The sequence below is a fragment of the Rhinatrema bivittatum genome, chromosome 19 (assembly GCF_901001135.1).
Source record: "Rhinatrema bivittatum chromosome 19, aRhiBiv1.1, whole genome shotgun sequence".
NCBI lineage: Eukaryota > Metazoa > Chordata > Amphibia > Gymnophiona > Rhinatrematidae > Rhinatrema > Rhinatrema bivittatum.
The window spans coordinates 35,768,907-35,796,074 of NC_042633.1; the positions used below are offsets into that span (position 1 = coordinate 35,768,907).

Below are 27,168 nucleotides of genomic sequence, written 5' to 3' on the forward strand. Positions count from 1 at the left end.
CCCCTCAGTCATTTCTTCTCCAAGCTGAACAGCCCCAACCTCTTTAGCCTTTCCTCATAGGGGAGCTGTTCCATCCCCTTTTATCATTTCTGTTACCCTCCTCTGTACCTTTTCCAGTACATATCTTTTTTGAGATGTGATGAGCTGAACTGCACATAGTACTCAAGGTGCGGCCTCACCATGGAGAAACACAGAGGTATTATGACATGGTGCTCACAGTACTCCTGCACACCCAGGCTCCAATCCCACCACTGCCATTAACTTTCCCTGTGTGACAGCCTCATGCCTGTAGGCTCTAACCCCACCTCTGCCACCAGCTCTCACTGTGGGTCAGCTTAATGGGGAAAGCAGTTTTCTTATGGTTATAAGAATGAGCAAAGATAGCCAAAAATAACTTTTATTAGAAAATTTAAAAGAGAAACATCAGCACTACTATTTTGCCCGGTTGCTTATCTACAATTAGTGGAAAGTTCAGACCTGCGCTGCCCATAAATTTTTTTTTCAAAGCCATAAAATGAAGCAATAGGATCCGATAGCCCACAACTGTGCAAAAACAGAAATGTTTGGCTTCCCTGTGTCAGTTCCATTTCCATGAGTTCTCCAACAGTCTGGACACAGAAACGTGACGGCAGAAACCCTACAGTCCATCCAGTACTCCCATCCACACCAACTATTCAGCTTTACAATCCCCAGCGCTCCCCCGGAGCTCCCCTGGGCTCGCCCCATGCTTTCCTGAATTCCCCATCCCCAGGGGGAGGCTGTTGCATGCATCCACCACAAGGTAAGGGGAGGGCTGCTCCTCCAGGCTGGTTCCAGAGAGCTCACAGAAGGGGAACCGACACTGGTAACCGCCTCCACCCGTCTGAACACGTGGGACTCCTCTGTGGCTCAGGCCATGCAAAGGGGATGCACATGGCATTGTGCAAGCCTCTGAAATCAAAAGGCCATTCTCCCCACCTCGGATAATGCACCCTAGAAGGATCCGTGCTGATTGGCTCCTGCAATCCCTTTACTTTTCATTCATGTGTTTGTGAGTGGGGGCAGCTGACAACGGAAGCCGGAGTGCCTCAGGAAGGCCAGGACGTATTAGGAGGGCTGCCCTTACGTGGAGCAGGGGACGAGGATAAACTGGGGTGATTGCCCCCCGGTCACGCTCTTCCGTCTGATGTCGCTTGGGAGTGGCGACCCCCGGTGAGGAAGTATCAGCGCCGAGCCAGGCCGTATCCTCCCTCCTTCCCTCCCCCACTCTTCAGACTTTGCCTGCTGAGTCACCCCACCTCCCACATCCCCTCTGGGATTAGCCTTGCAGATAAGGGACCATAAGGCCCATCTTGGCTGCCCAGTCTACTCTATTTGATCCCTGGCTTCCCTATTTCTTGGCAAGTAGGCATCCTTAAAGTCGTCTTCTAAAAGTCTCTACGGGTCCATGGGGAGCAATCAGATAGCAATAATTTGATTATTTCCTGAACTAAAAGCAGCGTGTGTGCAGCAAACTGTGCTGAGCCTCCGAGCACAGGGCGCTCTCTAAAGCATGAAAAGCATCAAAAAGGCTTCTCTACCAGAACCTGGACAGTCAGGAACCCCTGCAATAAATTACTATCAGAGGAGGGTTCAGAGTCACCGAGCAGGTTCCTTGAGGGTTTGTTTCATCTCACCCACCTTCACACAACAAAGACAGACCCACAGACAAGTGCCTATCCCTGAAATGCAAGTCATCTCCCTACACACACCTCAGGGCTACAGGCACATAGGGACGCACCTAGGTAAGTGTATCTATCTGCTCACACCACCCCCGACCTTGCTAACCCGCCAATGGAGATCGTGAGGCCATCTGAAAAATATACAGTGCCAGGGCAGTTGGACAAGAGGAGGTCTGTCGGCCCTGGGAGATCAGCAGCACAATAATCACCTTTGCCTGTGTCTTCCTTGCTCAGCACTGTTCTCTCTAGAATTATGAAATGTTTTGTCCCCAAGCCACCTTCAGCCTGTGACGAACAACCAAAGCGAACTGCAGATTTTACACCTGGAATCTCAGCAGATCCGAGTTGGGACAAACACATCTCAGGCTTTGCATGTCAGGTTCACTCTGCAGTATCAGAATGCACAACAAAAATGACTTTTAAGTGTCTGGAGGCTAGGAGAGAGGAGTCCCAGCACACGCCTCTCCCTTCCTCATTCTTCTCCTTTGGCAGGGTCTCGCTGGAAGCCCTGCTCGTGTTTCTGCACCATGCGGCTGTAGCTTCCCTTCTTCTCCAGCAGCTCCTGGTGCGTCCCCTCCTCTGTGACCTGCCCTCCCTCCAGCACCAGGATCCGGTCTGCCCTCTCCGCCGTGCTGAGCCGGTGAGCGATCACCAGCACCGTCCTGTGCCGGAAGCCGTTATAAACCGCCGTCTGCACCTGTGAAGGAGAACTCAGCATAAGAACTGTAGCACTAATAGTAATTACATGTACTCGAGTCTGGCACTGCTGGGGAGAACTACATCTCCCATAAATCCTGTGAAACTCCACCACAGTACGGGGGGGGGGGGGGGTTAAAAACACAGCTATGACTCTCCTTTACTCCGGATTGGCTGAGAGTAGTCATGTGATGAGTAGGAACACCATCCACCCTTCTCAGAGGAAAACATTACTAAATGTATTTCAACCAATAGGATTTCAGTTTGCAAACTGCATCATTCCACTGGCTCCTAAGACATTTTAAGTCCAGACCTCTGACATCATAAAGCCATTGTCATTCCTGACTTCTAATTGGTCCGAGAGGGTAACAGAGCTTGCCTGGGAAGCAGTGATGTCACCAGCCCCAGCAGGGTCACAGTAACATCCACATCTGTCTCCCAAACACATGGCACTTTTTTGGGGTGGTGGGGGGCAGTTTCCCCCTGCTCCTTTGGGTTTCCAGCTCTAGCAGAACTGGCCAAAGCAGCTTCCATGTGTAACTACCCGGGGTTTTATCCCACATTCTCTAATTCCCCCCCCCCCACCCCTCCAACTGAGGCATCACAGACCTTAAGTGGGGGCCACAAACTGGAGCTCCTTCTGGAACCCGGATAACATGGACCTTAAGTCCAGCCCCTAGCGTCACCATTGTGCAATGACTGGGACTTCCTGCACCCCCTCCCCCCCAGGTTTCTGACCGCTGCCCCCAAAGCACCCCAGTCCAGGCTGGCCCGGGAATCAAACTGCACTTAACTGCTAAGCCACCAGGTTGGCCCAGATGTGCCACTTCCATAGAGCTGGAACCCCAAATACAGTCCTGGAGTACCCTCCAACAGGACTGGTTTCCAGGATAACCCATGTATTCAAATTATCCTGGTACACAGACCAAATGCATGCAGATCTATCTCATGCATATTCAGTGTGGATATTCTGAAAACCTGACTGGCTGGGTGGTCCCCAAAAACTGAGCCATATCACAGATCGCATGGAGCTAACTGCATGAGGCTAGCGCGGAGCCCCGCTCCACTGTAACCTTTGCCTGCCCTCCTGTGACCACGGATGCTGCTGGTCACACCCTCACCTGCCCTCTTGAGGTCACACTCACCAGATGTTCAGTCTCCATATCCAGGGAGCTGGTAGCATCATCCAGGATGAGGATCTGAGGGTCCCGCAGCAGCGCACGGGCGATGGCCACCCTCTGCTTCTGCCCCACGGAGAGCTGTCCCCCCTTCTCGCCAGCATCTATGGGGAGGGGAAAATTCAACCCAAGTGGTTAGTGGGACAGTTTTATTAAGCACCACAGATCCGTGGAGCCCCCACCTCTGCACAGAGGCTCCCAGGGCAGCCAGAACACAGCTGGAGAGCTGGGTAAAGGATTTGAAACAGGGTAGTAAAGGGACCAGCTTGGCACGGGTAGAGAGGTGAAGGAAGTTACTAGCCAAATCATTTCCAGGGGGAGCTGTCTGGTCACACGGGGGAGGCTTCACCTGTCTGGTAGCCCTTATTCAGGTCAGAGATGAAGCCGTCAGCACTGGCGCATTTCGCCGCTGCCTTCACATCCTCCAGGGGCACCTCTCCCAGCCCGTAGGAGATGTTCTCCTGCACGGAGCGGGCAAACAGGACCGGTTCCTGGCTCACCAGGGCCACCTGCAAGCAGAAGGCATGCCCAGATCACAGGGGGTTCTGACGAGGAAGACGCAAGAATCGGAGAATATATATGTGATTTATTCGCAGCCCAAGCCCACTCCGTTTATTCAAGAACCTGTCCCCCAAATCTCTCCCATTCTTTTGCCTGTATCAGTCACACTGCAGTGCAGATAAGATACCTGTGTAATCAGGACATGCACCAAATCCAAGTATCTCTGTCACAGGAGGGTTTAAATAGCAGATTAGACAAACCTGCCAGGGATGGATTCGGCACAGCAGGGATCCTGCTTGGAGGCAAGGGATGGCCTAGAGTAGATAATCTCCTGAGGTCCCTTCCAGTCCCATCTCTCTAATTCTGTGGTAATAGGGTAATTTTGATATTGCTGTGTGGCTTTTGTTTTAAGGTCAGCAGAGCGGTGCCAGGGAAGGGGGAGATCTGTCTGTGCTGAAGGTGGGCGGGAGGACAAATATCATCGCAGGGGTATACGCCTCAACATTCATTGGTTTGCAGAAGTGGGGGGGGGGGGGGCGGTTAAAACTTGTATTTATTGATGGAATAAACCCAGATTTCAGAGAATGTTATGTCTGCTGTGGATTCCAGCATCACGAGTTCATTCTTTGGAAATTATCTTTGGTAGTCTGGATACAGAAACTCCCCTGTCCCTTTTGTGGGGACCTTTGTACTAAGGACAAGATCTGGGGGTCCTGCAATCTATAGCACTTGTAAACTGGACTGTGAAGGGTTTGTCTGTTCGGAAGATGACAGCAGCTCACGCTTTCATCCGTATTCAGAATTAAACTTGACAGAAATAACAGCTGGACCCTGAGCCGAGTCTCCTCCTCCTTGCAGCATGCCGGTGCGGGATAGGCAGGGGAGGGCCTGGATTTAGACCCCCCCCCGACCCATGTGATATAGAAAGGCTGGATGATCTCTCGTCGCTCCCCTCGCCCCCCTACCTTGCTGTGGAAATACTTCTGCTCGTACTCCCAAATCGATTTTCCGTCCAGTAAGATCCTTCCCTCCTGCGGCTGGTAGAACCGCTCCAGGAGCCAGACGCAAGTGGATTTCCCTGCGGCAGAGGGGCCCACCAGGGCGGTGACCTCACCGGGCCTCAGCTGGAAGGAGACGTCCTGCAGGAGTGAGGGGAGAGAGAGATAAGACAGAGACTGGAGGAGAGCAGAACGTGAATGACTACGGAAGACAAAGAAGACAAGATGAAGCTATTGGATGTCCTTCACCCCTGCCCTCTGTCCTTCACAGCTGACCCCCAGAAAGCCCGTCAGACCCTGCAGGACTGAGCCGTGTTACAGGCAGACTTACTCCAGGAAGGATGGGGGTGGGGAGGGGGTGTCTGCACTCACAACACGACACTGCGCCTCCCGCACCGATCCCTGCCATACCTTCAGCACCGGGGTGCCCGGGCGGCTGGGGTAGGAGAAGGACACGTTCTGGAAGGTCACGTGGCCTTCCAGGGTCTCCGGCGCCAGGCTCCCTGTGGCTGCGATCCTGGGACTCCTGTGCATGTACTCAAAGATCTTCTCTGAGGCTCCCACTGCCTTCTTCACGTCGGGGTACATCCTGAGCAGCACCTGAGAGAGACACACAGGCCGATACAGTAAAAATCGCGGGAGAGCACGCGCACAGGCCACTCTCCTGTGTGCGCGATTCAGTAAATAAAAATATTCAAATTAGGGCCCGCGGTAAAAAGAGGCGCTAGGGACACTAGTGCGTCCCTAGAGCCTCTTTTTTGACAGGAGCTGCGGCTGTCAGCGGGTTTGACAGCCGACGCTCAATTTTGCCGGTGTTGGTTCTCAAATCCGCTGACAGCCACGGGTTCGGAAACCAGACGCTGGCAAAATTGAGCGTCCGGTTTTCAACCCAGGAGCCGCAGGTCGATTTTAAATTTATTATTTTTTAAATTTTTTATTATTTTTAACTTTTGGGACCTCCGACTTAATATCACCATGATATTAAGTCAGAGAGTGTACAGAAAAGAAGTTTTTACTGCTTTTCTGTGCACTTCCCCGGCACCGGCAGAAATTAACGCCAGCTTTGGGTAGGCGCTAATTTCTGAAAGTAAAATGTGCGGCTTGGCTGCACATTTTACTTTCTGTATCGTGCGGGAATGACTAATAGGGCCATCAATATGCATTTGCATGTTGCGGGCGCTATTAGTTTCGGAAAGGTTGGCCGCGCGTTTTCGACGCGCTATTACCCCTCCACACCCTTTAACACCGACAACGAACTGCGCTCTCAGGCACCAAGATTGTAAAGCAGAATTAGATGGTGTGGATGGGCAGACAAGACAGGCCGCGTGGTCTTCTTCTGCCATCACTTTTCAATGTTTCTAAGAGAGGGAGATCCTCAGGGACTGGATACGGTCTCACTACCGAAGGCAAGGAGGATTAAACCGCAGCGCAATCAGATATGTACATTCACATTTCATTACAGAAATTCCCCTTAACCCTGCTCTGAAGGATGGGGAGGCGGGCTTCCATATCCCCTCGGCTTTTTTCCCCTCTCTTGCTCTGTTCTGGTGAGAAGGAAGGGAGGGCTCTGGGTTCTTATGCCCCCCACCTCAGTTCTTGCCCCTCTCTGCCCGGCTCTTGCAGTGAAAGGCTGCAGGTTCCAGCGGATGACGAAGCCTCGTCAGTGTGTCCGAGGTCTCGGGGTGCACTTACCTCCATCGCGGGGGTGAACTGCAGCTCATACAGAACAAATGCCACCAGGTCTCCGCTGCTGACGTAGCCGGCGGTCACCAGGCGGCCCCCATAGTACAGGATCCCCACTTTCAGAGCCAGCCCGGAGAGCTAGAGGCAGTGAGAGGCAGAAGAGGCTGTCACATTACATCCCTGATATACAGAGCCAGCCCGGGCAGCTGGAGTCAGTGAGAGGCAGAAGAGGCTGTCACATTACATCCCTGATATACAGAGCCAGCCCGGAGAGCTAGAGGCAGTGAGAGGCAGAAGAGGCTGTCACATTACATCCCTGATATACAGAGCCAGCCCGGGCAGCTGGAGTCAGTGAGAGGCAGAAGAGGCTGTCACATTACATCCCTGATATACAGAGCCAGCCCGGAGAGCTAGAGGCAGTGAGAGGCAGAAGAGGCTGTCACGTTACATAAGAACATAAGAACATAAGAAAATGCCATACTGGGTCAGACCAAGGGTCCATCAAGCCCAGCATCCTGTTTCCAACAGTGGCCAATCCAGGCCATAAGAACCTGGCAAGTACCCAAAAACTAAGTCTATTCCATGTAACCATTGCTAATGGCAGTGGCTATTCTCTAAGTGAACCTAATAGCAGGTAATGGACTTCTCCTCCAAGAACTTATCCAATCCTTTTTTAAACACAGCTATACTACCTGCACGAACCACATTCTCTGGCAACAAATTCCAGAGTTTAATTGTGCGTTGAGTAAAAAAGAACTTTCTCCGATTAGTTTTAAATGTGCCCCATGCTAACTTCATGGAGTGTCCCCTAGTCCTTCTACTATCTGAAAGAGTAAATAACCGATTCACATCTACCCATTCTAGACCTCTCATGATTTTAAACACCTCTATCATATCCCCCCTCAGTCGTCTCTTCTCCAAGCTGAAAAGTCCTAATCTCTTTAGTCTTTCCTCATAGGGGAGTTGTTCCATTCCCCTTATCATTTTGGTAGCCCTTCTCTGTACATCCCTGATATACAGAGCCAGCCCGGAGAGCTGGAGTCAGTGAGAGGCAGAAGAGGCTGTCACGTTACATCCCTGATATACAGAGCCAGCCCGGGCAGCTGGAGTCAGTGAGAGGCAGAAGAGGCTGTCACGTTACATCCCTGATATACAGAGCCAGCCCGGAGAGCTAGAGGCAGTGAGAGGCAGAAGAGGCTGTCACGTTACATCCCTGATATACAGAGCCAGCCCGGAGAGCTAGAGGCAGTGAGAGGCAGAAGAGGCTGTCACATTACATCCCTGATATACAGAGTCAGCCCGGAGAGCTGGAGCCAGTGAGAGGCAGAAGAGGCTGTCACGTTACATCCCTGATATACAGAGCCAGCCCGGAGAGCTGGAGTCAGTGAGAGGCAGAAGAGGCCGTCACGTTACATCCCTGATATACAGAGCCAGCCCGGAGAGCTAGAGGCAGTGAGAGGCAGAAAAGGCTGTCACATTACATCCCTGATATACAGAGCCAGCCTGGAGAGCTGGAGGCAGCGAGAGGCAGAAGAGGCTGTCACATTACATCCCTGATATACAGAGCCAGCCCGGAGAGCTGGAGTCAGTGAGAGGCAGAAGAGGCTGTCACGTTACATCCCTGATATACAGAGCCAGCCCGGGCAGCTGGAGTCAGTGAGAGGCAGAAGAGGCTGTCACGTTACATCCCTGATATACAGAGCCAGCCCGGAGAGCTAGAGGCAGTGAGAGGCAGAAGAGGCTGTCACGTTACATCCCTGATATACAGAGCCAGCCCGGAGAGCTAGAGGCAGTGAGAGGCAGAAGAGGCTGTCACATTACATCCCTGATATACAGAGCCAGCCCGGGCAGCTGGAGTCAGTGAGAGGCAGAAGAGGCTGTCACGTTACATCCCTGATATACAGAGCCAGCCCGGAGAGCTAGAGGCAGTGAGAGGCAGAAGAGGCTGTCACGTTACATCCCTGATATACAGAGCCAGCCCGGAGAGCTAGAGGCAGTGAGAGGCAGAAGAGGCTGTCACATTACATCCCTGATATACAGAGTCAGCCCGGAGAGCTGGAGCCAGTGAGAGGCAGAAGAGGCTGTCACGTTACATCCCTGATATACAGAGCCAGCCCGGAGAGCTGGAGTCAGTGAGAGGCAGAAGAGGCCGTCACGTTACATCCCTGATATACAGAGCCAGCCCAGAGAGCTAGAGGCAGTGAGAGGCAGAAAAGGCTGTCACATTACATCCCTGATATACAGAGCCAGCCTGGAGAGCTGGAGGCAGCGAGAGGCAGAAGAGGCTGTCACATTACATCCCTGATATACAGAGCCAGCCCGGAGAGCTGGAGTCAGTGAGAGGCAGAAGAGGCTGTCACGTTACATCCCTGATATACAGAGCCAGCCCGGAGAGCTAGAGGCAGTGAGAGGCAGAAGAGGCTGTCACGTTACATCCCTGATATACAGAGCCAGCCCGGAGAGCTAGAGGCAGTGAGAGGCAGAAGAGGCTGTCACATTACATCCCTGATATACAGAGCCAGCCCGGGCAGCTGGAGTCAGTGAGAGGCAGAAGAGCCATCACATTACATCCCTGATATACAGAGCCAGCCCGGAGAGCTAGAGGCAGTGAGAGGCAGAAGAGGCTGTCACGTTACATCCCTGATATACAGAGCCAGCCCGGAGAGCTGGAGTCAGTGAGAGGCAGAAGAGGCTGTCACGTTACATCCCTGATATACAGAGGCAGCCCGGAGAGCTAGAGGCAGTGAGAGGCAGAAGAGGCTGTCACGTTACATCCCTGATATACAGAGCCAGCCCGGAGAGCTAGAGGCAGTGAGAGGCAGAAGAGGCTGTCACGTTACATCCCTGATATACAGAGCCAGCCCGGAGAGCTAGAGGCAGTGAGAGGCAGAAGAGGCTGTCATGTTACATCCCTGATATACAGAGCCAGCCCGGAGAGCTGGAGCCAGTGAGAGGCAGAAGAGGCTGTCACATTACATCCCTGATATACAGAGTCAGCCCGGAGAGCTGGAGCCAGTGAGAGGCAGAAGAGGCTGTCACATTACATCCCTGATATACAGAGCCAGCCCGGAGAGCTAGAGGCAGTGAGAGGCAGAAGAGGCTGTCACATTACATCCCTGATATACAGAGTCAGCCCGGAGAGCTGGAGCCAGTGAGAGGCAGAAGAGGCTGTCACATTACATCCCTGATATACAGAGCCAGCCCGGAGAGCTAGAGGCAGTGAGAGGCAGAAGAGGCTGTCACGTTACATCCCTGATATACAGAGCCAGCCCGGGCAGCTGGAGGCAGTGAGAGGCAGAAGAGGCTGTCACGTTACATCCCTGATATACAGAGCCAGCCCGGAGAGCTAGAGGCAGTGAGAGGCAGAAAAGGCTGTCACATTACATCCCTGATATACAGAGCCAGCCCGGAGAGCTAGAGGCAGTGAGAGGCAGAAGAGGCTGTCACATTACATCCCTGATATACAGAGTCAGCCCGGAGAGCTGGAGCCAGTGAGAGGCAGAAAGAGGCCGTCACGTTACATCCCTGATATACAGAGCCAGCCCGGAGAGCTGGAGTCAGTGAGAGGCAGAAGAGGCCGTCACGTTACATCCCTGATATACAGAGCCAGCCCGGAGAGCTAGAGGCAGTGAGAGGCAGAAGAGGCTGTCACATTACATCCCTGATATACAGAGCCAGCCCGGAGAGCTAGAGGCAGTGAGAGGCAGAAGAGACTGTCACATTACATCCCTGATATACAGAGGCAGCCCGGAGAGCTAGAGGCAGTGAGAGGCAGAAGAGGCTGTCACGTTACATCCCTGATATACAGAGCCAGCCCGGAGAGCTAGAGGCAGTGAGAGGCAGAAGAGGCTGTCACGTTACATCCCTGATATACAGAGGCAGCCCGGAGAGCTGGAGTCAGTGAGAGGCAGAAGAGGCTGTCACGTTACATCCCTGATATACAGAGCCAGCCCGGAGAGCTAGAGGCAGTGAGAGGCAGAAGAGGCTGTCACGTTACATCCCTGATATACAGAGGCAGCCCGGAGAGCTAGAGGCAGTGAGAGGCAGAAGAGGCTGTCACGTTACATCCCTGATATACAGAGGCAGCCCGGAGAGCTAGAGGCAGTGAGAGGCAGAAGAGGCTGTCACATTACATCCCTGATATACAGAGCCAGCCCGGAGAGCTAGAGGCAGTGAGAGGCAGAAGAGGCTGTCACGTTACATCCCTGATATACAGAGCCAGCCCGGAGAGCTAGAGGCAGTGAGAGGCAGAAGAGGCTGTCACATTACATCCCTGATATACAGAGCCTCCAGCTGGAGCAGTGGGAGAATCAAGAAGCTGTCAGATTACAAGGCCTTTATCTCTGGGATACAGTACAGGGGGTGAGGATTTCTAAGCAGGAGCAAAGGCTGGGCACCTTCCAGCTTCCCTCTCTAAGAAAAATCATTAGTCGCTTGGGATCCACAGGTCACAAGCAAGGAGACCCTTGACAGAATCAGCCTGCAGTCCATGCTGGAAATGTGTCGGCTTTGCCTCAGGATCAACGGCTGAAGGCTGTGCTTTACGGCCAATTTAAGGACCCGGCCGGGACACAGAGGCAGGTTAGAGCTCAGAGACAGCCACCGTTTCAAGCATGGTCTGCAGACATTCAGCTTTCCCACTGGTAACTGGGAGAACACTGCCCACGACCGTTCAGGGCTCAGAAGCTGGGTCAAGGCTGGGCCAGGACAGTAATGTTTCACATTTCGGGAAGATCTGTGGCCAGCGGTAGAATGCAGCTCTCTGTAGAGGCACTTCCACTGCTCGACCACTAGGTGTCACTGTGCGAGCAGCTTGGTCCCTTCCTTCTCTCCCCGGGACTGGGCGCCTAATCGTATCATTATTATGGTTAGTTAAAGTTAAAGTCTCACACTGTTGGTCCACATAAAGCCGGCGTAGGCCGCGGCCTCCTTCTTGTTCAGCAGGTACGTCTCGCTCAGTCTCTCGCTGTAGCGCTCGGCCTCCTCCTCCTCGGCCGCGAAGCTCCGGACCGTCTTCATGTTGGCCAGGGTCTCCGAGGCCGCCTGGTTAGCCCGGGCTAGAGACGCCTGCACGTGGATGGCCAGTTCCTGGGGGAGGGGGGAGAGGAGCAGATCAAGAAACCCATCACACTCGGATTAAAAACTCCCGGCGCAGAGGCCTTTAGCGAGGTCTCGTCGGAGACTCCGGCGATGCAAATCCATCCAGAGAGGCAAACAGCAGAGAGCCTGCAGCCTGCTCGGTCCCCCATAACCAGGGAGCGTCACGGCCACTGCAGAACGGAAAGACGTGTACAGCGTGTGAACCTCCTCACGAATACAGCGGGTCGAGGGGTGCGGCAGACGGAGGGAGGCTGTCTGTATTATACACATGGGATTTAGAGGGGGGGTCACTAAGAGCTGGGAAATGTGAGGGGGATAAGAGGAGATGAGAGGTGCGACAGCACTGGAGGTGAGGGGTGATAGCTTCATAATGGGGGGGTCACTAAGAGATGAGGGGGAGCTGGGAAATGTGAGGGGGATAAGAGGAGATGAGAGGTGCGACAGCCATATACTGGAGGTGAGGGGTGATAGCTTCATAATGGGGGGGGGGGTCACTAAGAGATGAGGGGAGCTGGGAGATGGCATCGTTCTGCTCTTTGAAGCCTTTTTCTGCTCATGCTCTACACCTCCTTCTCTTTGTAATGCTTTTGTACAGTGCTGAGTACACTGACAGCCTGTTATAATTACACCCTGTGGCTTTCTTTGCCATTAATGTTATCTTGCTCTGGTGACCTTTTCAGGGTGTGGCTGGGACTCCAGGAGCCCAGGTTAGGGCCCCCCCCCCCCCCCCGAGACCTGCACTCGTGAGATTGATGGCGATTATACCTGGTAGAAGGTTCCAGAGAGTTTGGGGATGACCATGATGACCGGGAGCCCGAGGAGGGTGAAGAGGGAGAGTTTCCAGGACAGCCACAGCATGGAGGCGAAGAGAAAGACGGCCCTCATCAGGTACCACATGACAAGGCTCAGCTTACTGCTCAGAGACTCGCTCATCTCCTGCGTGTCTGCCGTGATGCGCGAAGTGATGTCACCTGGGGACGCAAGAGAAAGGCAGAGACGGGAGTCACAACTAGAGAAACCAGAGCCGTCGCTGGGGGTTCCGGAGTCACAACCAGAGCAACCAGAGCCGTCGCTGGGGGTCCCGGAGCCACAACCAGAGCAACCGGAGCCGTCGCTGGGGGTTCCGGAGTCACAACCAGAGCAACCGGAGCCGTCGCTGGGGGTTCCGGAGTCACAACCAGAGAAACCGGAGCCGTCGCTGGGGGTTCCGGAGTCACAACCAGAGCAACCGGAGCCGTCGCTGGGGTTCCGGAGCCACAACCAGAAAAAACAGAGCCGTCGCTGGGGGTTCCGGAGCCACAACCAGAGCAACCAGAGCCATCACTGGGGGTTCTGGAGCCACAACCAGAGAAACCGGAGCCGTCACTGGAGGCTCCAGAGACACAAACAGCGGTACTGGAACCTTCACCGGAGATACCGGAGACAAAACCAGAGATACTGGAACCGTTAATGAAAGATACCAGAGCCAACACTCGAGATCCATTATCTGAATTCAAGAATGCATGGAACGAGCACAAGGATTGTAGAGTTGAACAGTTGCGTGGATGGGCAGATTAAGGCTGTATGGTCTTTTTCTGCTGTCATATTTCTATGTTTCTATACTGGAGTCATAACCAGAAGTACTGGAGCCACCATCAGAGATACTGGAGATGCCAGAGAAGCAAACAAAGATACCAGAACCATCATCAGAGATACCAGAGTCACCACCAGAGATACTGGAGATGTCAGAGAAGCAAACAAAGATACCAGAACCATCATCAGAGATACCAGTGATACTAGTCCCATTAATGAAAGATACCAGTACCATCAGTGGCGATAACGGAGCCACTACCAGAGATACCAGAGTCACCACCAGAGATACCAGAGCCACCATCAGAGACACTGGAACCATCACCAAAGATATCAGAGTGATAATCATAGATACTGAAGCCATCACTAGAGCTACTGGAACTATTAGTGAAAGATACCAGTCACCAGCAGAGATACCAGAGTCTTACTGGAGCTATCACCAGAGATATTTTTTGTAATTTATACAGTATTCCTGAACTATATTTTGTATATTGGTGGTCTATGACCAAGGTGCTATTTTTATGTATATTATGCTGTGCTTTTTATTATATTCATCACTTTGGTTTGAATCCTGGGAATCTAAAAGCTGCTGTATAAAAATTTAAATAAATGAAATAGAATGAAATTCCAGGGACACTATCAGAGATACCGGAGCCATCACTGGAGATACCAGAGTCATAGCCAGAAATACCTGAAGCACTTGACGAGATACTAGAACCATTAATAAAAGATACTGGAGACATCATCAGAGATACTGGAAGTCCTTACCAGGGATACTTAAGATCTGCTCGGAGATCCCACAGTTCACTGCCCTCCACCCCCCCTGGGTCTGACACTATGACCTCTGGGTCAGACCTTTGCCTCCCCGTGTGTTGTGCATGCACCACCGGGTCGACAAGGATGTTTCAGCCTGCAGGAAGTGGAGATATGAACTGTTGGGCAAATGAGTGACGTTTTGACGATCCCACGCAGGGCAAGTCGCCTTGGAGACGAGCAACGCATGCGGTGGGGGGGGTCACCTGTCTGTATGGTGTCGAAAAAAGCCAACTCCTGCCGCAGCACGGACTGGAAGACCCGGCTCTGGATGCCCATGTGGACGAGGCTCATGGTGATGTTGTAGAGGCAGTCACAGATGAACTCCGTCACGGCGCTGAGGAGAGATACAGAGACAACCCCACCGCACCCCAAAACAAGGTTATTTTACTAGGAGAATGACCCCCACCTCACTGTAACCCCCTTCCCTCACCTCCCCAAGCTGCATTAAGTCCTCCTGCATGAATATTGTTACCTGTATTTATTCATCTAGGAAATATCCAAGCTAAATCCATAGAAAAAAACCCAGCTAAAGGAGAGAGCGAGCGAGCGAGCCCCTGAAAGATCCACTCTGGTGGGGAGAGGAGGGAGGCCTGGGGGTGGCTGAGGCACCACGCTGACGGGGAGGGGGAGGGGAAGGTGTGTCCGAACAGGAGGGCTTCTTACCTTCCAATGGTGAGGAGGGACATTATCAGTATGGCGGTGCCGAACGCCAAGGGGTTCTCCTCGTTCAGGATCCAGTCCGTCATGCACCCCGTGTAATGAGGGATGGCCATCTCGCCTGCAACAGGGAGGTGGACCTCAGTAAATGTACGTCGGAATGGCAGGGGGGGGGGGAGCGAGGGAATCGGCGGAGGGAGGGAGAGCAATTTCCATGATCTCATCCCGGGCCGCCTCTCTGATAAAAGCCATTACCCCAGGGGCACACAACGGAGTGACCGTGCAGCCAGCCGTGAAAAAATCCCCAAAACCTAGCAATTTATTACATTCACACTGGCAATCTCTCTGTGGGCACAGCCAAGCTCACGGCGCAGTGACAGCACAGGATGATTTAGGGTGCCTGTTTGTTCCCATTTTGTAACGATGGGATAAAAGTTTAGCGTGTCTGGCCCTAAGTGATTTCCTGAAAGCCGCATGACGAGGTGGCAGCGGTGGAACTGGAACTCGGGTCTGCAGGTGTCACAGCCTCTGTGCTCTCAGCAGGAGGCTGCCACACGGTGACAGCTGGTGGCAGTAGTGGGATTGGAACCTGGGTCTTTCCCACCAAGACCACATTGCCAGCCCACTTAACCTCTCTGTGTCGCACATTGTACCGAAAAGTGCTGTGTATGGAACTTACCCAAGGATGACACCACCACCAGAACAGCCACGACCAGAAAGCGGCCAGCATAGGGGCTGATGCAGGACAGAAGCTTGCCCAGAGAAGCTGAGGACTGCTCCTTCGTCTCACTCTCACGCTCAAAGGGAGAAAAGTGGTGCCACAATACAGCCGCGACCACGGTGATGAGATAGGTGAATGCCAATACATCCCACCGGCCCCATCCACAGAGGAGCTCTGCCGTGGCCTGAGGATCAATGAAAGAGATCAGAGTGGCATAGCAGGGGAGCAGCAGGGAGAGGAGAGTCAGGCACAGGAGCAGCACCTGCCGCTGTAACCGGGCAGGAAGCCCCCAGGCCGCGCACACAGCCTGCGCAGTAACAGCCAGGAGGCCCAGGCGGGCTAGTGAGGAGATCCAGGTAATAGCCAGAGGTTCCTGCAGCTGCAGGAGAGGACAGAGCAGCAGGAGTAGCTGAACAGCTGCAAAGTCCAGAGCCGGGAGCAACCACAGGGCCAGTGCTGGCTTCATCCTCCCAGACTGCAGAAGGGTCCAGCCAAGAGACCTAAGAACGAAACACACAGACAGTCAGAGCCCAGAAACACAGAGCAGGCACAGGCAATTAGTACACAAGCAACACCCAGAGACAGAGGCCAGTAACAGCATGCAGAGACATTACACAGAGGCAAAGCATACACAGAGACAGTCAGCACCCACAGAGAGACATCACAAAGTGACAGACAGAAGCCAGTGACAGAGACAGTACAGAGGCAAAGCCCACACAGAGACAGTCAGCGCCCAGAGAGAGACATCACACAGTGACAGACAGAAGCCAGTGACAGAGACAGTACAGCGACAAAGCGCACACAGATTCAGTCAGTGCCCAGAGACATCACGCAGTGACAGAGAGCAGGCAGAGACAGTAAACAGAGACAGAAGGAGCAGCATCCCGTTACAGCAGAGAGATCCAAGAGAAGCTCACACTTAAGGATGAATTTATACGGAAACAAAATCCGATTACTGCAGAGACCGTGTTATAGGCACAGGGATGCTGAGGGGAGGGGGGCGGTTCTTAACCTGTGAGGGATAATCACCCCATCCCCTATAGACCGAGGGTGATTTATCTCTATACATGGCTCCGAATCTGCCAGATGTTTATTGGCACCCGGACAGATGTTCGGCTGTCCTGCCAGCCCAGGATCGGGGGGACGGGACTGAGCCCTTAGTGCCACGGTACCGGCAGACTGCGGTCAGAGCGTATACCGTCGCGCTTGGTAGATGAGTCCTAAGCCCCGTCCGATCCCTGCTCGCCCAGGATCCTTCTCACCTCCTCCTGCCCTCCCTCGCCCCGAGTCAGAGAAGGAGAACGGTGCAGACCCCGCCGGTGTCCGTCTTTCCCGGGAGATTCCCCCGCAGCAGAGTGAAAGCGAAGGCTGCCGGTGTCCGCCCCGCCCCCTCCCCCGCCGCAGGTGTCAGTCTGGCCGTCCGCCCCTCCTCGGATTTCCCCCGCTCTCGGGGCAGTTACGGGAAAGTGAAAGTAAAAGCGAAAATGCGGAGGGAGTCGGGGGCGCCCTCTGGCGGGGACTCGGCGGGGGCTCAGTGCGAGAGGAGCGGCGATCGGCGGCGGCAGCTTCCTGGCGAGGCTCTGCCGGGCTCACCCCCGCATTGGACCCCGAACCCGTTCCGAGAGGCCCGAAAAACTGATCTCCCGGCCCGTGCTTCAGCCTGGCTTTTGCATGTAAGTGGGGGGAGGGCTGGGGCAGGAGGGATAAGGAGTGAAGTGGATAAAGTGACTGGGGGGATTGTGCTTTTTGTATACAGATGCAGACAGATAAACCTCTCTTGCATTCAGCAGTCTCAGGCGAGTCTAGTGCAGAGAAATGCATCAGACTGATGCCCACCCCTAACCTGCACGTTTTTATTAATGTCATACATACTTAATGCCAGAGGATGTGGTTAGTGCAGTTAGTATAGCTGTGTTTAAAAAAGGATTGGATAAGTTCTTGGAGGAGAAGTCCATTACCTGCTATTAAGGTCACTTAGAGAATAGCCACTGCCATTAGCAATGGTTACATGGAATAGACTTAGTTTTTGGGTACTTGCCAGGTTCTTATGGCCTGGATTGGCCTCTGTTGGAAACAGGATGCTGGGCTTGATGGACCCTTGGTCTGACCCAGTATGGCATTTTCTTATGTTCTTATGTTCTCCATGCCAGGCGCCCTGACTCCTTCCTTGTGATGACGAAGATGAAGATGATGAAGGCCGCCCCTCTCCTCCTGGCGCTCTTCCTCCTGGATGCCACCCTCACCTCCCTCCTGACCTGGCTGTGCCTGCGCTTTTATCCCTTCTCGCTCCTCAGTGCCACCTGGGCCCTGGCACTCCTGCGACTGGCGCTGCTCTGCGGGGCGGCACGGACGCTGCCTCCGGCCCTGGGGCGCCCGCCGCCCCGGCGCGTGTTCCTGCACCTGCTGGTCCTCACCCTCGCGTCTCCTGCCTGTGACACGGCCCGCTTCCTCCTCCTCCGGGAGCCCGTGGACCTGCGCTCCGGGGTGGCCTGCGCCCTGCTGCCCCTGCACGCAGCCTGCCTGCTCGCCGGCCTCTTCTGGGAGCTCCTCGTACCCTGGCGCCCGGGGAAGGACAGCGGCGGAGCCGGGACGGAGGGGAACGGCAGGAGGAAGGCCCGGGAAGCTCTGGGGCGGCTCTGGGTTTACTCCAAGCCTGACAAAGTGCCTCTGTCCGGGGCCTTCATCTTCCTCACCCTCGCAGTTATATGTAAGTGTCTCTGTCCGTGTATGTGTCAGCCTCGGGTCTCCGGATGCGTTTGATCTCCTCATTCTGTAACAGAAGGAACCCCACACTCATTACCTCTCCGGGTCGCCAATGCCTGCCAATGTTACTGTGTACAATTCTGGTCGCCGCATCTCAAAAAAGATATAATTGCGATGGAGAAGGTACAGAGAAGGGCGACCAAAATGATAAAGGAGATGGAACAACTCCCCTATGAGGAAAGGCTAAAGAGGTTAGGACTTTTCAGCTTGGAGAAGAGACGGCTGAGGGGGGATATGATAGAGGTGTTTAAAATCATGAGAGGTCTAGAACGGGTAGATGTGAATCGGTTATTTACTCTTTCAGATAGTAGAAGGACTAGGGGGCACTCCATGAAGTTAGCATGGGGCACATTTAAAACTAATCGGAGAAAGTTCTTTTTTACTCAACGCACAATTAAACTCTGGAATTTGTTGCCAGAGGATGTGGTTAGTGCTGTTAGCATAACTGGGTTTAAAAAGGATTGGATAAGTTCTTGGAGGAGAAGTCCATTACCTGCTATTAAGTTCACTTAGAGAATAGCCACTGCCATTAGCAATGGGAACATGGAATAGACTTAGTTTTTGGGTACTTGCCAGGTTCTTATGGCCTGGATTGGCCACTGTTGGAAACAGGATGCTGGGCTTGATGGACCCTTGGTCTGACCCAGTATGGCATTTTCTTATGTTCTTAACTCATGCATGTTCAGTTGTGGATATCCTGAAAACCCGACTGACTTGGGACAGGTTTGGGAAGCCCATGGTCCCCGGTGATCACAGCTCCTTCATTCCTTGCACTTCTCCCAGGGTCGTGGTCCCAGTGCTCTTCTGGCAGTTTCCAGTGGATGGGCCTTGTTGTGCCTGTCTGCATTCAGCCCCTCTGACCTCAGCACGTCCCAGGCATGAGGTGGGGCACAGCCTCCAGTTCTGTGCACAGAATCTGCACTTGTTGCTGGCTTTTTTTTTTCTTTCTATACTGGCTGTGACCCAACCTGTCCATAACCCACTGTCCTGTGACTCTCATCTTTAGGTTCAAGTGCACTTCTCCTTAGCCATTCCTGCATCAGGTTTTGTTCTGCCGGTGATTGCTGAAGTCACTTTAGTTTTTCCCATTGTCGTTTCTGCATTTGCCGCTTGTTTGTCTTTTTTCTGATCCCAACTGTTTAAAGAGGGGTTTTTTTTTTTCACCTGGAACATTTACATCATGGCAGTGACGTAATTCTCTAACCGCAGCAGATAAAGGCCATTTTATGCCCAATTCTCTCTTTCCTTTGGGATGATTCATTTGCCTTGTTCCTGCTCATTCTGTGAAAGCAATGTCTTTGAGACCCTAAATCCTCTTTATTTACACCCTCCTCTTCTTCCAGGTGAGATGTTTATCCCTTATTACACGGGGAAGGTGATTGATATTCTGGGATCCCGGTACAGAGAGGCCAAATTCTACACCGCCATCTCACTCATGGCTCTGTTCTCCATGGCAAGGTCAGTACACAGGGGGACCCCCAAAATCAAGAGGGGGGAGTGTACCCCAGGGTTGCATCTCTTTCATGGCTGTGTACTCCATGGCAGAAGCAGTGGTCATGGATGACTTACAGGGGATTGGGAGGAACTCACCGTAGAAGGTAGAAAAATGTCTCCTTTTGATAAGGTAACTTCATCTAAAAAGAGAAATTCTCCTACAACTGAATCATCTTCTTCTTCCAGATTTTATGCTCCTATAAAATATCTCCTGCTCTGTCGGCCTGGCATGGTTATTAAGTTTATAATATGATGTCTGTGTTATCAGTGCTATGTTTGGGCTTCTCCAGTCCTAGCACATCTGTATTCACCTCTGTACCTTCTCCCCACCAGCTCCTTGTCCGCTGGCTGCAGAGGTGGCCTATTCACGCTCACCATAGTCCGGCTTACTCAGCGACTCCGGGTCCTACTCTTTCGGGCCGTGGTACAGCAAGAAATCGGATTCTTTGAATCCACCAAAACAGGTAACCAACACAGCTGATGGTTGTGATGTAATAGGTTAAGATTGCGATTGAGTTCTGGGGTCCACACTTCAAGAAACCTGTTGGGAAATCAAGTCCAGAGGAGGCCTGAATAGGGCCTATGAGGAAAGTGTGAACGAATCAGGTTTATTAGGCTGGAGGAGAGAGGACTGAGGGCTTTGTCTCTTTTCAAATCTGTGGACAGCCCTGAGGGGGCAGACAGGATGAGAAGTGAAGTAAGAAAGCTCGAGGGGTGGTGAAATGCTTACCAGCTAAGATTCAATGCAAAATACTGCAGAGTCCTGTATTTGAGGTGCAGAAGTCCAGAGGAGCACTACACAATGAGGGGGGCGAGATGCTGCTGGGTACCAACCAGGAGACGGACCTCAGGGTGATCATGCTGCCAGATAAGGTAGCATGGCACCTGATATCTGCACGATGGGATTTGTAGTGAGAGTTGTCACAAATTACATCACATGCATACTGGATCCCAGTCAGTCCAGACATGTGGGTTATGTCCCTCTCTACCAGCAGATGGAGACAGAGAGAAAAAGCTCAAGGCAGACCTCACCTCCCCTCCCCATATAGAGGTCTGGTACTGCCTTCAGCTCTTCAATATCCTATGTCAAAGCTATTGTTTGCTTTGGTTTCCAAATCAACATCGCAACCAGAAGCTGATGCAGCTAAGAAATTTCACTCCCTGGTCATTAATAATGCACCGGAAGCAAACCTTTTCCAGTGGAAAGAAAGCTGTAGAACTTGGGGTCATGATATGAGAGTGCACTGGGGTAGACTCAGGAATGACGCGAGCTGCTTTTTCAAGGAAAGGGTGGTGGATGCCTGGAATGTCCTCCCGGAGGAGGTAGTGGAGACTCAGTAACTATCTAACCCCCAAAAGGCAGGGGATAAACACAGAGCATCCCTAGTGGCAAGAGGATTGTAATCAAGCACTGGGGTAACCTGCACGGAGCGGCAGTTACTGCCCCAAGCACCTTGCTGGGCAGACTGGAAGGACCATTTGAGTCTTTGTCTGCCATCATCTACTGTGTTACTATGACCATTATGTCCACTGGGAGCTGGTCTCGGGTCTCCCATCGAACAGAATAGCAATCTGCTGCTGCCCCTTGCAACTTCCTGACATGGTGGATTCTGTCGCAGGTGAGATCACCTCCCGCCTGGCCACCGACACGGCGCTCATGAGTCGCTCCATTGCACTGAACGTGAACGTTTTCCTGCGCAGCCTGATGAAGGCGGTGGGGATCTACTGCTTCATGCTGAACCTCTCCTGGCAGCTCACGCTGTTCACGCTCATCGACACGCCCATCACCGCGCTGATCCAGGAGATCTACAACCGCTACTACGAGGTATGAGCCCCCAGACCAATCCCCTGGCCCACGTTGGGGTCTCCTTGAAGATTCTTGCCGTCTGCTCAGTCTTCCCATTACTTATGTTGCTTAATTACAGTTATGTTCCATTTTCAGTAAACTGATGATTAGATTTTTTTAAAATTAACCCAGCTGGCATGGGGGCAGCCATCTTGTTGGTCAGCAATATCACAGACGGCGTATGTTATGTCTCACTTCGTTATCAGGAACATTTTACTTATCAGTATTGCTTTGAATCGTAAATCTGAGGCAGACCCGTACAATGTTATAAAGATAAGAGAGACTGTGCTGTTTCACTGGGCTCAGACCGAAAAGAAATAGAACATTTTGTCATCAGTGACAGCGTCCCCTGGTAAACAAGATGGCCGCCCCCACGTCCTTAAAATAATTTCGCTTTCACCACCTTGTGTGGCCTGGGTAAATATCTTTGGAGACTTCCCTGCCTGTGCTCGGTGGGGTTTAAAACCAGGACTGGGGGCAGCTGTGACCCCAGCACCCACAGAGCACCCACAGCTTGAGCAGATGCTTGGTTTGAAAATGATGCACGAGGGCCGTGGTTTCGTTATGCCGTCTGAACCGTGGGAGTTTCCCCCCTCTTGTCGTCTCTTCGCAGAGCGTAGTGAAGGAAGTGCAGGACTCCATCGCCCGATCCAGCCACCTGGCCGGGGAGACCGTTCACGCCATCAGGACGGTGCGCAGCTTCGGCACGGAGCAGGAGGAGGCAGAGCGGTACGGCGCCCGGCTGCTGGAGACGCACCGGCTGAAGACCCGACGGGATATGATCAGGGCGCTGTACCTGCTGGCCCACAGGGTGTGTATGCACGATCCTTCTCGCCCTGGGCACCGTGATGTGACTGGTTCCAAGGCAGGGGAGGGGATGTAGGCCTGGGATGCCTCCCCCCACCCCATTCCGCTGAGTGATGTTTGTCTGACTCCTGGGATTTGATTTCCGTTCCCTGAATACCGGATCACTCCTCCTGGCCGAGAGCTCCTGAGGAGCAGAAGGGAGAGGGGACAGTTATTCACATCGGTCAGTAGCAGCTGGGTAAACTGGCACGGGACTTACCCCACCGTCATACACAGAGAGTGAGTGACAGAGCCTGGGATTAGAGCTGAGGCCCAGGAGGTCACACACAGAGACTCGGTGACAGAGCCGGGGATTAGAGCTGAGGCCCAGGAGGATAAAGGGACTCACCCTGAGGTCACACACAGAGACTCGGTGACAGAGCCGGGGATTAGAGCCGAGGCACTGGGAAATAAAGGGACTCGCCTCAATGTCACGTACAGAGAGTCAGGCACAGTGCCGGGGATTGGATCTGAGGCTCGGGGGGGTGTATGATAAAGGATCAGTGGCAGAGCTGGGATTAGAGCCCAGGATTTCTCATTCTAAATGTTATTTCCCTGTAGCTCACGAAGTTAGCCGTGCAGGTGATCATGTTGTACTGTGGGCAGCACCTGATCCGCACGGGGCAGATGAGCAGCGGGAACCTGGTGTCCTTCATCATATACCAGGAGGAGTCCGGGCGCTACATACAGGTAAGCACTCTCCGTCTCCTGCAGCCATCTCAGGGATGGAACGCCGCCAAAATTACCTGTGCACCGGGGGGGGGAACAGAGGGAGGAAAAACCAAGGCAAGCACAGGGCCACGCTGCCAGCCCTGACAGGAGCACGCAGAGGAGTAGATCGTACTGACCCAGCCCTTCCCTCTCCCACAGAGTCTGGTGCATATGTACGGGGATATGATCCATTCCATGGGAGCCGCAGAGAAGGTTTTCCAGTATCTGGATCGCAAGTCGACAGTCCCCACGGAGGGGGACCTGAAGCCGAAAGACTTCAAGGGCCACGTCCACTTCCAGAATGTCTCCTTCTCCTACCCCACCCGGCCAGATGTGTCCGTGTTGAAGGTACGGGCAGGGCTCTGGGGGCTGGGGGAGGGGGGGGCCTGTTCTCATGCTTAGGGGTGGGGGGTTCTTAGGGGTTGTAGAGGATGCGCAGCTGCTTAGGATAGCAGAAAGCCCTGAACCAGGGCTGGCGGAAGGGCTCCAACAATGACCGCTGACATCACAATACAGTTAGCCAATGGCAGCACAGCAGCTCTTAACAATGGCCGCTGATGTCACAATGCAGCTAACAAATAGCAGCAGAGTAGCTCTAACAGCAGCTGATGATGTCACAATCTGCTGTGCTGAACCTGTAAGTACCGTGAGGTCATTAATAGCGATGGGGTTTGGTTTGAAACAACATTGTCTGTATCATTTCATGTCGGTTTTTTAAACAAAAAAAAACCCCACAAAATTTTCAGGGTTTTTTTAGTTTGTTTTTAGTGCGCACTAATTTGAAATAGTGCGCACTAAATCAAATAGCGCGTTATATTCCAGTTAGCGCATGCTAATATGAATTACCATACGCTAAAAACTACACTTAAATTGCAAAGCATTCCAAACAAAACTACAAACTCCCAAAATTAAACAAAAACCAAAACGAAATATTTTGCCATGCACCCCCCTGGTAATTAACAGGTTTACATCAGAACTGGAACAGGAGATATGAGGGGGAGAGCTCGCAGGGCTGGGCTGGAAGAGTCAGAGCCGTCTTGTATCCGAGCCACCACAGTGCCACAGCTCCCTCGTAGAAATGTTCCTCGTAGAAATGTTCCTCAGTCAGGTCATACGATGCCCCCACATCAGACATGGCCCTCGCCAGGTGAGAAGACCTAGCAGCCACCGACCAGGGATGTCACAAGTACATGACAGCCTTGTTGTCTCACTCTGTCTTCCAGGACGTCTCTTTCGAGCTTAGGCCGGGGAAAGTCACGGCCCTGGTGGGGCCCTCGGGAGGCGGGAAGACGACCTGCATCTCTCTGCTGGAGCGATTCTATGAGCCCCAGGCGGGAGAGATCCTGCTGGACGGGAGACCCCTGAGGGACTACGACCACAAATATCTCCATACCAAGGTGTGAAAATGAGGGACTAATATCAGAGTAGAAATCCCCTGATTCCAGGGACAGATATCCAGTGTCCCCCTCACGTCACACTCTGTGCACAGATCTGGCAGGCGGGTAGGAGCTGGTGCGCATGGCTCAGTGATACCCTTTCTGCGTTATTTCATGTTATCACACTCTCTGTCTGCACAGATCTCACTGGTGGGACAGGAGCCGGTGTCTCTCTCTGGCTCAGTTACACTATGGCTTTATTTCTCATGCCGTCATACTCTCTGCACAGATCTCACTGGTGGGACAGGAGCCGGTGTCTCTCTCAGGCTCAGGGACGCTATGGCTTTATTTCTCATGCCGTCATACTCTCTGTCTGCACAGATCTCACTGGTGGGACAGGAGCCGGTGTCTCTCTCAGGCTCAGTTACACTATGGCTTTATTTCTCATGCTGTCACACTCTCTTTCTGCACAGATCTCACTTGTGGGACAGGAGCCGGTGTCTCTCTCAGGCTCAGTTACACTATGATTTTATTTCTCATGCCATCATACTCTCTGTCTGCACAGACCTCACTTGTGGGACAGGTGCCGGTGTCTCTCTCAGGCTCAGTTACACTATGGCTTTATTTCTCATGCTGTCACACTCTCTGTCTGCACAGATCTCACTGGTGGGGCAGGAGCCGGTTCTCTTTGCTCGCTCGGTGGCAGAGAACGTTGCGTTCGGGCTGCGAGATTACTCAATGGAGGATGTGGAGACAGCAGCTCAGGAAGCTCATGCCGATCCCTTCATACAGCAGATGGAGAGGAAGTACAGGACAGGTGACATCCCCACCCTGCAAGCAGCACTAACCCCTTTCCCGCCGGCACCCTCTGTCCTCTCCCTGTTTGCTGGTGGGCTGCTGGGCTAGGGCCACATTTAGAGTAGTCTGGAGCAAGTGGAGGACCAGGGCTCCAGTGGCTCGCAGGCCCCGCTCGCCAGGAGAAGCCAGACGGCACGAAAACCGCCCATCGCCTGATCTCTACCAGCTGGCGCCATCGGCTGTTTCAGCACTCTCCAGCTTTGCTTCCCGTTGGCCATCTCTTGGAATGGACCTCTGCAGAGGGAAGCGGCCGGCTCTGGAGAGGGCCAGCCCGAACAGCCTCCCAGCACCCTTCCTGAGGGTTAAAAGGGGCAAAGGAGTAGGAATGTAACCGGAGATCTCTCCGGTCTACTGGGAGCCAGCCGAGGCAAATGTTTCATCACCTGACATCATGACTGGATCGGACGACCGTGAGCCTCTCTCGTGTTGGATGACCTTTACGTGTCTCTCTCTCTCTCTCTCTCTTTCCCATGCAGATGTGGGTGAGGCTGGTGGGACACTGGCCGGGGGACAGAAGCAGCGAATCGCTATCGCTCGCGCTCTCGTCCGGAGACCGCAGCTCCTCGTCCTGGACGAGGCCTCCAGCTGCTTAGACATAGAGAGCGAACACAAGGTACTCTCCACCTGTCTCTCTCTCTCTGCTCGCGCAGGCCAACTCTGCGACTGTGTTTGCCCGCTTCTTTTGCTCGAGGTGGGCGCTGGCTCTCTCTTCGGGTTTTTACCCCCCCCCCCCCCGGCGATGCTGACCGTGCCTTTCCCTCTCGCGTTGTCAGGTCCAGGAAACGCTCTCCCGGATGCGGGGGCAGACGGTGCTGGTCGTGGCTCATCGGCTGAAGACGGTGGAGGACGCCGATAAGATCGTCGTGATAGAGGAAGGGCGCGTGGTGGAGGAAGGGAATCATCGGCAGCTCATGGAGAGGGAGGGCGCGTACCACCGACTGGTCCAGAGGCTCTTCACCCAGAACGGGGACGTGAACTGAGGGGGGGAATTACTCCTCCCAGCTTCCTTATCAATCTCCCGTCTACCACTGAGGATTATAAGGGGTATCAAACTGCAGAAAGCGTCTGCATGTGTGCGCGTGTGTGTATATACTGTACATATATATCCGATCCAGTCTAAAAGCAGATACAAATGAAAGCTGTAAAACTACATATCTCCGCTGAGGAGCTAGGAATTCAAATCCCAAAACGTACAAATGGACACTCCAGAACAGTCCGATCTGTGGGATGACTACGGTAAATTGTGCATTTTCCTAATTCTTTATTAAACTTGTGAACTTTCTGATAACTTATTGCCCAGATTCATTTAAAGGGTTAAAGGGGCTCTTAGGGAAGATCAGGCCATTGCGGAAAGACTAAATGAATTCATTTCTTCCGTGTTTACTAATGAGGATGTTGGGGAGATACCAGTTCCGGAGATGGTTGACAAGGGTGATGATTCGGATGAACTGAACCAAATTATGGTGAATCTGAAAGATGTTGCAGGCCAGATTGACAAACTAAAGGGTAGCAAATCACCTGGACCGGACGGTATTCACCCCAGGGTTCTGAGGGAACTAAAAAATGAATACACGTGTAATATTACGTGCACACCCATGGTATGTGCATGCTTTTACACACAAAGGGGAGAGGAGTCTGGGGGGGGGGAAACGCAT

At 53.0% G+C, this 27,168-nt stretch overlaps 2 protein-coding genes across 6 annotated transcripts; one reads left to right on the forward strand and one right to left on the reverse strand.

Moving 5' to 3' along the window:
• Window positions 1-381: 381 nt before the first annotated feature.
• On the reverse strand, window positions 382-17,026 carry TAP1 (transporter 1, ATP binding cassette subfamily B member). Of its 4 annotated transcripts, none has more exons than XM_029584733.1 (12): window positions 16,882-17,025; window positions 15,578-16,119; window positions 14,905-15,019; window positions 14,445-14,575; window positions 12,622-12,827; window positions 11,647-11,844; window positions 6,766-6,894; window positions 5,485-5,673; window positions 5,041-5,214; window positions 3,924-4,083; window positions 3,542-3,678; window positions 382-2,397 (listed from the first exon to the last, which is right to left on the reverse strand). In XM_029584733.1, the coding sequence occupies exons 2-12, from the start codon at window positions 16,083-16,085 to the stop codon at window positions 2,173-2,175; spliced, it is 2,172 nt and encodes a 723-aa protein (XP_029440593.1). In that variant the 5' UTR covers window positions 16,086-16,119; window positions 16,882-17,025; the 3' UTR covers window positions 382-2,172. The 4 variants fall into 4 exon arrangements, with proteins under 4 accessions (XP_029440593.1, XP_029440594.1, XP_029440595.1 ...); XM_029584734.1 differs by having other exon boundaries at window positions 16,818-17,021; XM_029584735.1 differs by lacking the exon at window positions 16,882-17,025 and adding an exon at window positions 16,537-16,705.
• A 117-nt stretch (window positions 17,027-17,143) lies between these two features.
• On the forward strand, window positions 17,144-26,801 carry LOC115080527 (antigen peptide transporter 2-like). 2 transcript variants are annotated; one of them, XM_029584731.1, is made up of 12 exons: window positions 17,144-17,292; window positions 17,770-18,326; window positions 19,726-19,840; window positions 20,210-20,340; window positions 21,496-21,701; window positions 22,336-22,533; window positions 23,130-23,258; window positions 23,439-23,627; window positions 24,503-24,676; window positions 25,313-25,472; window positions 25,990-26,126; window positions 26,287-26,801. In XM_029584731.1, coding segments are annotated over exons 1-12 (2,205 nt in total). In that variant the 5' UTR covers window positions 17,144-17,290; the 3' UTR covers window positions 26,494-26,801. The 2 variants fall into 2 exon arrangements, with proteins under 2 accessions (XP_029440591.1, XP_029440592.1); XM_029584732.1 differs by lacking the exon at window positions 17,770-18,326 and having other exon boundaries at window positions 17,169-17,292.
• Window positions 26,802-27,168: the final 367 nt, after the last annotated feature.

Excerpts from the sequence above, each read along its gene's own strand:
- LOC115080527 (XM_029584731.1), top strand. Across the intron at positions 19,841-20,209 it reads GCTCTGTTCTCCATGGCAAG|CTCCTTGTCCGCTGGCTGCA; the intron begins GTCAGTACACAG and ends TCTCCCCACCAG. Across the intron at positions 20,341-21,495 it reads CTTTGAATCCACCAAAACAG|GTGAGATCACCTCCCGCCTG; the intron begins GTAACCAACACA and ends ATTCTGTCGCAG.
- TAP1 (XM_029584733.1), bottom strand. The coding sequence starts at position 16,085 with ATGAAGCCAGCACTGGCCCTGTGGTTGCTCCCGGCTCTGGACTTTGCA. Across the intron at positions 14,576-14,904 it reads TCCCTCCTCACCATTGGAAG|CGCCGTGACGGAGTTCATCT; the intron begins GTAAGAAGCCCT and ends ATCTCTCCTCAG. Across the intron at positions 3,679-3,923 it reads GAATAAGGGCTACCAGACAG|ATGCTGGCGAGAAGGGGGGA; the intron begins GTGAAGCCTCCC and ends CCCTCCCCATAG.